The sequence below is a fragment of the Branchiostoma floridae genome, chromosome 10, assembly GCF_000003815.2.
Source record: "Branchiostoma floridae strain S238N-H82 chromosome 10, Bfl_VNyyK, whole genome shotgun sequence".
In the NCBI taxonomy this organism is placed as follows: Eukaryota; Metazoa; Chordata; class Leptocardii; order Amphioxiformes; family Branchiostomatidae; genus Branchiostoma; species Branchiostoma floridae.
The window spans coordinates 22,954-36,503 of record NC_049988.1 but is presented as its reverse complement, the minus strand read 5'-3'; the positions used below and the strand labels follow the sequence as shown (position 1 = coordinate 36,503).

Here is a 13,550-nt window from a genome sequence, read left to right as displayed (position 1 = left end):
ATGTTTCGATACGTTTTCAAGCATTCTAGGTACAATAGATGAATCAAAGAGATTGGAAGACAGGTCGTAAACTTTAATATGTTGACCAGTTTATTATCGATTGTTCCATTCCAGATGTGAATGAATGCGACGCCAATAACGGACAGGGCCCTTGCGACCCTAATAACGGCATCTGTCAGAATTCTCCAGGAAGCTACACATGCTGGTGCAAGGTTGGATTCGACCTTAAGGAAGACCAGCACGGGTGCAAAGGTCTGTTATGCCTTGTACACCGAAGAATTTTGTTCGAAAATTTCTAAATATTACGAACAAAATTCTTCGGTTAAAAATTTTACGTTATTGATATCATCATTTTTTTGTAAACGTTAGTTATTCCCTTTTTTAATAACTTGCACCTTAAATGCCTTAAAACGTATTTAGATCGAGTGACATGCTTTCTACTTGTATTGCTTAAATCTCCTTAGCTAGCACTAAAAACCATGTATGTGATTTATTTCTTTTTTTCCCTATTTTGAGCTTCAAATCACAGTCTCGAAATGTTTTTTTGTTGTCTTCACAGATACTGATGAGTGTCTGGACAACGATGGAAGAGGCCCATGTGATCACATCTGTACAGACATGTTTGGGAGTTACCGCTGTTCTTGTAGAGACGGATACAGCACAGGGTCTGATGGCTTCTCATGTGTTGGTAAGTATGTACGTTTACAAATCGTCCCGGTCACAAAAACCGCACTATTTGCCAACATTTACGCCCCGTCAGCGTTATCGACGTGTTCAAATGGAGATTTTCAGCCGAAACATTACCTATATTATTGTCGATCACCATGGGCTTTGGGTTATTATTAGCAGCTTGAGAAGTCATTGTTATAACATTTAGTTCTCGGCGAAGATTTTTGTTTAAATTTTATACGGAGCTCGCCGTAGCAACGGCTAACACTTTGCCAATCAGAATTGGGTGGTAATCGATTTATAAATATCTTTTTTTTTTATCTAAGGGGTCGCCCAACCGTTTTTGAGATCACGTGAGCTTTGCATTTGCATCCAACATACCAGAATGATACAATAACGTGATTACATATTTTAGTACTTACTAAATTTATGAAATTTGCATCATGGTTTCGGTGGTAATGTTCCCTTTATATCCTCTATACGTCTAGATAACGATGACTGCAGATCCAGCCCTTGTGAAAATGGAGCGACCTGCCTTGATGGAGGCGGAAACTACACTTGCTAATGCCTGAGTGGATTCAAAGGCGACAACTGTGAATTCGGTAAGGTATAACATAACATACGTAGCCAAGCTTGTATATCCTAACAATTTGCATTGGATTTTTTTCGGCTGATGTTTTGTATTCTGGCTTACCATACATAATCTTTGGATTATATTGTGCTTGGCAAAATTAAAGCTATGCATATTGCCAAATACTCTAAAGCATAGAGATTTTTACACTAACGGATACTCATTCGTCTTTGGAATAGTAACCTAGTTCTCTTTTGGACCCTGTCTTGTGCTGTCTTTCACCATGCGATTCACTAGTCTTTTAGGTCACTTATTACTGTACAATGATATTCCGTTTAGTGCAATATTCTAAAATCCATTTCGAAAAGCTTTTGATTCGGTATGGCGAAACGGACTATTCTATAAACTTTTATCTCTAGGGATAGGAGGTAACTTTTTTAGACTTATAAAATCAATGTATCAAAACATAGAATATTGCGTTAAAACCCCACACGGCATGTCACCATACTTCCAGTCATTCTGCGGGGTAAGACAAGGTTGTAACATAAGTCCCCTCCTTTTTAACCTTTATATTAACGATTTCCCTGCCCTATTAAATCCAATATCTTGTGACTCCCTATTCTTAAAAGATACTCCTGTAAATAGCATATTTTGGGCTGATGATCTTGTACTTGTATCGAAATTAGAATCAGGCCTAAAAGAATGCTTGAGGGCACTGGACCAATTTTGCTCTCTGTGGAAATTATCAATCAATAAGAACAAAACAAAAGTAATGATCTTCTCCAAAAACGGGCGGACAGTCAATAACAAACAGTCACCTTTCACATCTCAGGGTTAAACTATAGAGATAACCAACTTTTATACCTACCTAGGAGTGGACATAAGACCTTCAGGATCTTTTAGTCGAGCCATAAAACAGTTAAGAATGAAAGCACCACGGGCCTCGTCCAAATTGAAATCATTCTTATCATCTAATTCCAACCCCTCGATTTCCCTAGCTATTGATCTGTTTAACAGTCTGGTTAAACCCATCCTACTTTATTGTAGTGAGCTCACTGGAATAAATGCACAATGCAGAGATCTAATATTCAAAGGGATTCCGGAATGTCAAAATGAAACGACTAGAGCATCTATAGCCACAGTCCTCAGCCCGATATTGGGATCAGAAGTTGATATACTTAGAGTCTATCGTCTGGGAAATAAATCAGAAGCCTCGACTATTTATATTCGTCCCATTCTTGTCCGATTCAAGAAATACAGTGACAAACTGAACGTGATATACCAGTCAGACACTTTGTTTAGGAACCGGAATATAACAATAGAACAACCAAAAATCTCATATGAAATACCTGACTTAGAATACGTACTCTTAAATTTCTGCAAAATTTTACTTCATGTACCGAAAAGCTCTGTCAATGCCGCCGTAAGAGGTGAATTAGGAGTATTTCCTTTATTCATTGACAGTCAAACACATCTGATTAAATACTCGCTAAGATTGCACACTGTACCAAATGATAGGATTGTTAAATAGGCTTACGACACTTCAGTCGAAGAAGAACATGACTTGGCTACTCACGTTCAGGACATTTTATGCAGACATGGGTTCCAAAATGTTTGGCTCAATCCCGCTGTCAATGCCAAACACTTTGGGAACATATTCAAAGAACGTCTAAAAGACACGTTTCTTTCTGGCTGGAGGGAACAGCTCAAAAGCACCTACAAACTAAAAACATATTCGAAAGTCAAAAAACACTTTGCTATGGAAGAATATCTCAAATCAATTCATAATAGACCATTTAGATACAGCATTACAAAACTGAGAATAAGTGCACATTGTTTAGAAATTTAAAAAGGTCGTCACCGAAACACACCAGCCACTCAGAGACTGTGTCCTACATGTCATGAAAATATAAAGGATGAATTCCACTTTGTTATGAAATGTCCTACCTACAGTAAAGAAACATTGTTTAAGAATATTAGAACCAAAACACACATCTCTCTTGCTGGTACAGAAAGCGATATTTTCCATGTATTGCTCTCATGTTCAACTCATATATCCGTCTACGTAGGCCAGTTTCTTTATAATGTATTCCAAATGCGAGACCAGATTAATCATACATAACTGTACTTTTACTCGATAATGTTTTGTTGTTGCTTTGTATGTAGCCTCTTAGTACTATTGTCTGAATAGCTATTAGTTGTTATTAATTGCCATACATTGTACCCTGTGCGATTGTTGAGCAATAAAATTCATTAACTCATTCATTCATTCATTCATTCATTCATTCATTCATTCCCACAGCCCCATGCAGTGAGGACTTCCCACCACCTCAACACGGCTCGGCCACCTGTGCTGCTACCACCAGCGGAGGGCAGTTCTGCACAGTCGCCTGCGAATCCCAACACGAGTTCGCCTGCACACCTGCTGACGGTTACAGCTGTGACCTGGCGGGTCAGTGGCATGAGCTGGGCCGGACAACATGTCCCGATAGGCTGACGGAAAACGCACCCTGGCCGGACTGTTCGAGTAAGTAACGTGTTTATCATTTACGATTCATTCAAAACACTTTGTCAGTGTTTCGTTCTGTCATCAGTTGATAAAAAAACACAATATCTCTAACTCTTACACAGGCATAATAGATTGAATTTATTCATAGATATAACTATCAGCCCCTTAATTGTAAATGTGATATGATAAATTGAAAGGCTCATCTTCGATCATCTGTGAGCGTAACATATCGTAAAGGGTATCACATAGGTCGTGCAATCGTCGTACGATTTTCATGCCATAGGATTTCTAAGCAGGCCGTGACAGAACCAACCACTTACATGGAAACAAAACAGTATTACGTGTACCAAGAAAGTTAAAATTGGCAGAGGATGTAAATTTTTTGTACTCCGAAATGCCCGAATTTAGCGATCGTACGACGATCGCACGACCTGTGACCGCGTCCTAATGTGGTTTTCTTGTTTCTCTAGGGGCACATTACACAGGATACCCTCGACAAAAGAGTGAGGTGGATTTCTATTTCGACGGAGACTGCCAAAGCAACAATTCCAACATCATACAGATGTTCGAGCGCCTGTTCAACACACTTGATGGAGCAGCAACCTCGGGATCAGGAACGTGCAACATTGAGAACGTCAACGTGGCATGCGGCAGCACTAAGCGGTCTGTAGAAACCCCCCGATCCGGCCCTGGTTTCGTCGTGCAGTTTGACATCGTCGCCGTCAGCACCCTGCCAGCTGACCAGATCACGGCTGTGGATCAGGGCGATCTCATGTTTCTTCTCGGAGGCACTGCCTACGAGATTGAAGACAAAATCTACTCTGGAGAATTCTTGTATGTTAATTAAATTCTAACAACCATATCTTTAACAACAGTATCTGGTACATTTTTCACTTTACTCTAGCGACAGAAATTCTACACTCTGTACATTAAAGGCACGATACCTTGTGTTTCAGCATGACCATAGACGGCAGACGTGCAGAAGGCTTGTCTTTTGCAATGACAGCCCCACCAGCATTCGAGACTGATTGCCAAGATGGACAAATGGCCGTGAATGAGAATTTCTCCGCTTACTGCCGTAAGTATACCTAATTCCAAGACATTATTCAACAAAATTTGCCACCGTACATGTTTGAATTAAAATACTTCGAGACCTTATTTGTATTTTCTATGTTTTTTTTAAGTGGACTGCCCCAAAGGAACATTCAAACCAGTTGACAACATCTCCTGTGTGAAGTGTGACTACCAGGAGTACCAGGACGAGGAAGCACAGTCTACCTGCAAGTCTTGTCCTGCTGGAACAAACGCCGTCTTCAGAGGAGCGAAGGACATCGCAGACTGCACAGCCCGTAAGTTGTCAAAACCCAATGACATAAAAAATCAATATAAGGGTATTCTAAATCAATAACACCAATATTTTGATATGCTTTAATTTTGATGTTTGATTTTTTTCCTTTCCAGAATGTGTGGGAGATGAGTCACCTTGTGCCGACTGCCATCTTGTTAGTGGGAGCTTCCGCTGCAAGGTGTGTTATACTTTGTCAGAGACAATCTTTATGTAGCTAATGCCTTGCATCGTCGAGAAATCCTCATTAAAAGTTCTAGATAAATATCGTGATATAATATTATAAAATACTAGTAAATCTAATCATAAAAAATGCAATTCTACATTTCTCCAGTGTGCTAATGGATGGGTGGGCTCGAGTGATGGCCTGGTCTGTGGACGTGATGGTGACATGGACGGCTTCTCCGATGTCCCCATCTCATGTGGAAATGAGACATGCATCTTGGTAGGTACATTACCTTCTTTCAGCTGTATACCTGTATGTAAGTTACAAAGCAAACGTACTAAAGCCAATAAGCTTGAGATTTAGCCATCCACCGAGTTATACCAGGCTAAGAACGTTTTATAATACCTTACACTGATGCAATGTGATTACAGACATTTAGGTCTAGGTAACACATAAATGTGCCTAAATAGTATCCAGTTTCTTGGCTTTAGCAAGGAACAAAAGTTGATATTGTTTTAATGCTTTGTTCAGGACAACTGCCCAGGAGAGCACAACCCTGACCAACTGGACATGGACAATGATGGGAAAGGAGACGTCTGTGATGATGACACCGACGGTGATGGTGTTTGGAACGACCAGGTAACTTCTAGCACAGCGTATGCGACTTCGTTCTCTTGGTTATTGACTGTAAAATTTCTATAAAGACATTATCATCATACGGGTAACATGCTTGTATATGACTAAAGCCATTATATTGTTGTTATTTCGGTTGTGCTGTTTTAGTTTGTGGGCAAAATTGAATTTTAAACCCCTACAAGCTTCTACAGATGACGTAAATTCTAAGCTTGAGTTGAGTCCGAATAGTACTCTGTGATTCTTGCACCACTATATGTATATGTTTTGTACCATGTATGTGTAATAATATAGGTTGATGTCTTTATTAGTACTCAATGTAATCTGTATCTCTATTATATTTTAACCCTTACCTCCCTCGTGACCTTAATGAAAAGCGGCTTTTGAGCTTTTCTGAATAAATAAAGGGTCAAACAATCTTACATAAAATGCGTTTCATCCTATCAAGGATAACTGCCCGATGGATCCCAACCCTGACCAGATTGACTCGGATGGTGATGGCATCGGGAGCCTGTGTGACAACTGTGTCTCCACACCCAACTCTGACCAGGCTAACAGTGGTGACAGTGCAACAGGTGACGCTTGTAGGGCCGTGTTGGAAGAGGTCATCGGTGAGTTTAACTGGACAAATAACTAACAAATTTAGTCAGGCAAAGCATTTACAGCTTGCGTACAGTCCTCTGTAGTAACCGATTGCTCATGTCAGTAAGCAAAATAAGATGAGACATTGGTTACTACAGGAACAGTTGTCTTTAATTGAGAAATACTCCATACTATCCTTTTTATTAATACTATGATATACCTTCAAGTAATATTACTCTGCCTACGGAAGTCTTGGAGAGAAATCTTATTACTCTGTAAATACATGTTAGTTCGCGGGGATTTAATTTCGCGGTAGCGGGAAAAGTGACTGTCCGCGGTGGGTTTTATGTTTGCGGTAACACCATGGACTGTAGTCTCTTGCTGCAATGGAAACGTGTTCACGGGGGGTTTAAGTTTGCAGTGAATTTGCAATATGAAAACCGCGAAAATTAAACCACTGCGAAAATTTCTGTATCAACATTAATATTTCTTTTCAACAGCTAAGCTATGTGAGAACCTGCCTGACGGGACTTACCGTCCCCACCCGTTCGACTGCTCCATGTACGTGCAGTGTCACCAGGCGGGACATGACGCTGTGTTCAACTGTCCTTCGGCCACCGGCTGGAGCCAGGAACTACTCACCTGCGCCGGTTTGGACAGGTCACTTGTGGCTAGGTAGGTGTAGCAGTGCATGTCACAATACATTTTCAAAGCTTTTTGACAGTTGATTTAACTGAAACTGAAATCTATGCATGATCTATGCATGAACTGAACTGAGGCATGATCATTAGAACTAGTTGGAGTCAGAGTTATTTGAATTACGTAATTGCATCATGGCATGTTGCTCCATTCTAATCTAAAGTTACAAACTGAAAGAGAGCAATTTGATTTTTTAGCATGTAATATGCATGCCGTAAAATGTAATTTAGCAATGATATATGAAATATTCAGGTGTCACAGCTCGTTCAATGTAACTAGCTGTAAACGTGCCTCATGTCTGCGAAGCTGCTGTATAACGCCGAAGGGCGATTACAACGACGTACCATTAATTAATTACGTTGTAAAAGATAAATAATCATGAAGCCAAGAATCGTAAGAAAAGCCTTTATATTATAATTAATGTGTGAAATACTTATATCTGTTATAACAATATTATGTTTTAATTTGTGTTTTTTTTCCTTACAGGCGCAGAGGCAACATCATCGACAATCCGAGCCGAAGCTGACTCAGGAGAGACGTTCTCTCGTATCAGGCATCTTTTACCGCTTTCAAAAGAGCTACGCTATAGAGGCAACCAAAGTAAATTAGATGCTATTCGCGCAAATTCTCCCTTGCTTGCTATTTCACTTGCATTGAATAAACGAGTGGATTCTAAAACTCAACGCTTCTACATATGTCGTCATTGTGTTTTGACACTAATTATGGTGGTTCTATTTGTAATACGTAGGTAGTTCGTTTAATGTTGGGGACACTCAACATAAAACATAAAAATATCTAGCCTCCGTTGCAGTCTTCGGAACGGGCCCTTTTTGGTGGGGGTCGCGTTTTTCAACGTTGGCTATGTTCTCTTGTGCCGAGAAAGGGGTTTTTCCAACGAAGGTAGTTTGCTGTGGAAGGGAGTTTGCCCTGATAGAGAGTGTTTGCCCCGTCCGAAGACTCGCTATCACGACAAACTCCCTTCCACAGCAAACTACCTTCGTTGGCAAACTCCCTTTCCCGGCGTAAGAGTACATAGTCAGCCAACGTTGAAAACGCGAATCAACCCCCCCTTCCCCCGAAAAAAAAAGAAGAAAAAAAAAAAGCCCTGTTCCGAAGAATAGAACGGAGGCTAATAAAGTTCAAGGAAGGAAATGGTTGTGAGACAACACGGTAAATTTCCCACAATATCATTTTCTATGCGACTAAAGATTAGAATTTTCCACTTGTAACCCAAAAGCGTATTTTGTAATAAAAAAAAAAACAATTGGAATTTTGATATCATCTCATAGAATGGATTGATTCTTCTAGCGGCATATTATTTTAAGTGGTCCATTCCAAAATAAAACACAACACAAACATGAATGTTGACTTTTTTGACGTAGCATGAACTAAAGTTTTAACCCTATTTAAATTAAGTAAAGAATAGACTTATTTTGCAACAGTATACATTTGTTGTAAAAAAATGAAATCATTAGATACCGTTCAAAGTAGTGTATGTGAAAAGGTGTCGTTTGCCGTGAGGGCATAGAGGAACCACATATATACATTTATACATTCTATGGTGCGTGTTTCTATACCAGAGAACAGGAAAGAATAACATATGTTTACTTCGGTCTAAAAAAAAAACAACTCAAACAAAAGTTTTAGTATACACGTGAAAAAATCAGAAAAAAAATCTACGTCCAAGCCATGTGGTTTGTAGCACAGGGGTGCACGTTTAGAACTAAAGGCTTTGAAACACACTCGATATCAACCCACTACCGATACTGCTTCAGAAGAATGCTACCTTAACGTTATATCTACTATCAGTTTAGCGCAAAGTCTTTGAAATAGGAAGTTGACATGCATGCTAAAAGGCTTTATCAATTAATTAGAACGTAGGCCTTTGTTATGTAGTCTAAAAGAAGTCGGTTTCTGCACATTTACGGTTGGACTTCAGCAAACTCAGGTTTTATTATCGTAGGAAGTACTTTCCCCCATCTATGCTAACGTCAGGGTAGCATTTGCGTACAATACACTGCTTAAAAAGTAAAACAAACAACAAATGATATTTTTCTGTCGTATAACATGGATTCTAAAGTTCAGTTTGAGTTTAGGAAAATCCATGTATTATGTAAGTGTCAAAAACATATGAAAAACCTCCGAGAGTTCCACGAACACATACCTTCGTCAAATGAACATGGATTATGAGGTAGTTTTGTTTATAATGTACATAATTTGTGTTGATTACATACGGTTCATGTTACATAGATATATTGTATACTCCTACATAGCCACCAAATATCATGCAAACCATCTACAGCTTCTCGAGTTGTCCGCAAACACAGACACACACACATTCCGCCCGCTGCACTACCGACGGAACATACAGGGTGAACCATTTTCGAACTCAACCTTTGTTTTCCAAACCACTACTTAAATATTAAGTATCATGATGATCCATCAATCAGTTCTCCAGTTTTGCTGTTGACCTACATGTGCATAAAGACTCACCTAACACTACGGCATAACTGAAAATATAATCTTCTTGGCGAAGGTAATATCAAGGTCACGGAACCACCACGCTTTCACTTCCCCATACCATGTATTAATGGAACACAAACATTAGGGTGAAACACCCATTCACATCAAAATGGTGAAAACCCGTTCCCATCACACACTTCTGCCGTAAAGAATATGACACCCGAAAACTAATAATCAATGTGTCAGCAAAAATAACATCTATGTTTTGCTATCACAAGCCTAGGAGCTTTCATCAAGCACAAAGCTGTCATCATCTTTACACAGCTTGTTCCGTGTGGCGGATTAGGAGAAGCCATGAGTGTCCATGAAAATAGGTCAATTTCTGGAATTACAACATTTCTTCATTAGTCATGTAAATGAAGCCCAGATTTTTATACAAGACATTCCAGGACATTAATTATCATCTAAGATGTGTACATACTAAAAAAAATGCAAATACATCAACACCTGCTCGACTTATTCTCTTCCAAAGATAACAACAAAATCGCCTACTGCAGTTCGGAACAAGCCACCAGAGGGCCAAAGCTTACACGACTTACTCCCTGCCCAAAGACGTATCGACTAGTCAAAAATCCTAAACCTGGCACTTGAGAAACTCTTTACCTTCAACTTTGAACCTCCGCTGCAGCAGCGAAACTCGCCGCTAGGAGGCCAATTTTCGAACTTGACCTTCATTTTCCAACCCCCACATAACTATCAAAAACCATGCAAAACGATCCACAAGTTGCACAACGTCTTGACACACAAACACACTTGCCCCGCTGCAGCGCCGACGGAAAGCTCCAGGTGAACCGCTACTCAAATACCAAATACCATGATTGTCCATCCACAGCTACTCTAGTTATATGCTGTTGACCTACATATAGAGACACAACATCATGTCTCTACTCAAAACATAACCTTGCCATTCTGGCGAAGGTAATCAAAGATGCCGCCTGCTGATCATTACTAAAACTGCAACTATAGACTTGGAAAAAAACATTAGAAGCGATCTCACATTTCAGGTTGGACTGGAAACTCTAATATTTGAATCACAATCTGAGTATTTTCTGTGTTAGACCTAGGACTATACAACAGACCCGTCTGTCGTTCGCAGTTCAGCCCCTGGCTGCGAAGAGAAAGCCCCAGCCCCAACACATCTAATAACAATTGCAATAACAAAAAGGGTAATTTGGAAGAGTCCATTTGTACTGAATCTTTGCAAGAGTGCATTTTTCATGGAGATCAAATTGGAAATTCTTAATTGGATAGGGTTGATTAAGTAATGTTCTGTTTGGTGAAAATTATCATTATTATTATCATTATTATGATGATTGTGTCAGCACCCCAAGAGATGGCGAGGATTATATTACATTTAATAGTTTGAATGTATGTTTGAGTGGGATTTGTCGGATGTTTCACCCTCCCAGCTCAGATTAATGACCTCTGCTAGAAAAGTAGTCCGCCACTTGCAGAAAAACAAAATGCCATTCGCACCACGTGATGCCACGTCATCCGTTCTGGTAAAAGCAAGTCCGGGCTTACTTTGCCAGACTAATCAAGGCATTATTTGCTATATTCATGTATTTCTAAACACTGCACAGTACGTTCAACATGTACGAGCAAGCAGAGCCCGTCCGGACCTCTTTCTTGCGCCTTGACAGCGGTCAAACCAGCTGGCCGCCCTCCCAACCCCCACCTGTCCATCAGGGTGGTTCTCGCGGGCGTGTCAACGAGACTGCTGACAAGTCGCAATAAGAGAAAGAAGCGGCTTCACCGTTATGTTGACTGACTATATGTTGTTTGACGAACAAGAAAAATATCAGACGAAGAAAAAAGAACGAATTTGTTTTCTCCTATGGGTGCATACATAAATTAATTCAGTACATCCAGGGCTTTTATCAGAACCTTTTTTTTCTTCTATGGAGACAGACACAATAAATTCAATATGTCTGATAGAGTCAATTCCAAGACACCATGAGGGTTTTTAGGCGATATTTATAATTAGTCTGAATTATTTTGAATAAAAGAATATCTGAGCCACAATAATTAAATTATTTTCAAAAAACTGACTAAGAAAATACCCATTTATTTTAATTTCTTTGAATATTTTAGAAACATTTTGAAAGTAACTGTACAAAAATATCTTTATTTAGAATAATTGTGAAACCTCTCTGATTATTTCACATTTACAAATATTTACAAAAAATGGTAAACCTAGCCAAATGGTAAAATTAGTTTATTGCCCCCATAAAAGTAAGCCCTATTGTTGCATCTGTATATTTTTAGATTTCACTGCTGGGTACTGGTGGATCCTTTGTGGTGGGCCATTGTTGCATGGCACCCAACCATACTTTGCAAGGATGTGTGAATTGCTATCTTCCCAGCCCACCGAACCATTTACAAAAAATGGTAGAAAATGGTAAATAATGGTAGAATGCTGTTATCATTATTTAGAAACCATTAGAAGTATCCAATTCCACACCATGAATATTTCCCAAGTTTTACAGGACCAGGGAAATATTTATAAAGTTGAAATAGTGTTGAAAATATTTCTGAAGTATCAAATGTCCTAGACATATAATTACAAAACTTTAAAATCAATTCTAAACAATGGCAACAAACATCCGCATGGTGTCTTGGAATGGACTCTAGCTTTTCAAAAATTATGAAAAAATTAAAATCTCTTGAATGTTTGCCCACTTCCAAAACTATATCCAGATACTTGAGTAACTGATTTTCTTAAAACCAAACGAAAAAAGAGGAGATTACGTGTGTATTTGATTTGTCTGAGAAAACATCGCGCTGTTTTCCTCTCACTCAAAATGATTTTATTTCATTGTGTTTTGGAAACCGCCTGAATAGAATCTATAGATTTTTATTTTGATTTTTAATTTGGGAGGACAACTTGTAAAGGTGTTGATACACCTGTTTTGTCCTCCCTTCCACTTGTTTTTGCATGTGGTAAATTCAAATAAAGAAATAAAGAAATAAAGATGTATGCGTTAACACAAATATCGCATGATGTGTGACGAACACGGAAAATATCAGACGAAGAAAAAAAGAATAACAATTGATTATCTCCTTTGCGTGCATACATCAATGAATTCAATATATCCAGTGCTTTTACCAGAGCATTCTAAAAAAAGTCCTTCAATATCTGATAGTTTTTCAAACAAAGGGCAGGATTTCTTTGAATGTTGTTGTCGATATCCATCTTTCAATATGTAACAAACAAAGAAAGGCGAATATTACGAGTATATTTGATTTGTCTCCAACATAAAACAAAAACATGCGTCATTTGCCAAAGACTCAATATTATATTTTTTCATCTTTGGTTTTTGATTTTTTTCATATTTTACATTGCGTCCCGGACCCCGCTTAACGCAGGGCGTGTATATTTGCTGTGCAGAAACCTGACAAGTTTACCATGTCGGAAGACCAGCAGCAGTCCCAAACTGGTGACACAGGTAAACATCCTTTCCGAATAACGTTTGGGAGACGCAGGAAGCTCAAATATGCATTTTTTGACGGTGTTCTTTCCACACACCCGCCTGCGCCCCTTTAATATTGTGATTGATTTTCTTCCAGGCACCAAACACATGCGGCAAGAGCAAGGAACTTCTTCACACACGTATGCAGAAGCCGAGATAGTGTACTACAAAATCAAGGATCAAGATCTGCCGCCGTCTTTACGTGGGGTGGGACGGCAGCAGGAGTCACCCCAAGGGAGGGTGGAAACCAGCGGGCCGTCGGCCCACCCCCCTCCTGTCCACCAGCCCAAAGGCGCTTCTGACCAACGGCAACAGAACCAAGAAACTTCTCCAAACACGTACGCAGAAGCAGAGAGAGTGTACTACACAATCAAGGATCA

General features: G+C 39.4%; 2 protein-coding genes across 2 annotated transcripts in view; both read left to right on the top strand.

The window, feature by feature from the left end:
* Nucleotides 1–3,678, top strand: part of LOC118423740 (signal peptide, CUB and EGF-like domain-containing protein 2) — a 12,326-nt gene extending 8,648 nt beyond the window's left edge. The window contains exons 7-10 of the mRNA XM_035831943.1: nt 115–252; nt 560–688; nt 1,158–1,271; nt 3,543–3,678. Coding sequence (XP_035687836.1) covers nt 115–252; nt 560–688; nt 1,158–1,234 — 344 coding nt within the window. The 3' untranslated portion in view covers nt 1,235–1,271; nt 3,543–3,678. The remainder of the gene's footprint in view (nt 1–114; nt 253–559; nt 689–1,157; nt 1,272–3,542) is intronic.
* LOC118424184 (signal peptide, CUB and EGF-like domain-containing protein 2) lies at nt 2,839–7,834 on the top strand. Its single transcript, XM_035832721.1, has 11 exons — nt 2,839–2,842; nt 3,543–3,767; nt 4,220–4,583; nt 4,706–4,827; nt 4,934–5,098; nt 5,211–5,275; nt 5,429–5,539; nt 5,792–5,899; nt 6,342–6,504; nt 6,976–7,150; nt 7,661–7,834. Exons 1-11 carry the CDS (start codon nt 2,839–2,841, stop codon nt 7,698–7,700), a joined length of 1,542 nt encoding a protein of 513 aa, XP_035688614.1. The 3' UTR covers nt 7,701–7,834.
* The last annotated feature ends 5,716 nt before the right edge of the window (nt 7,835–13,550 follow it).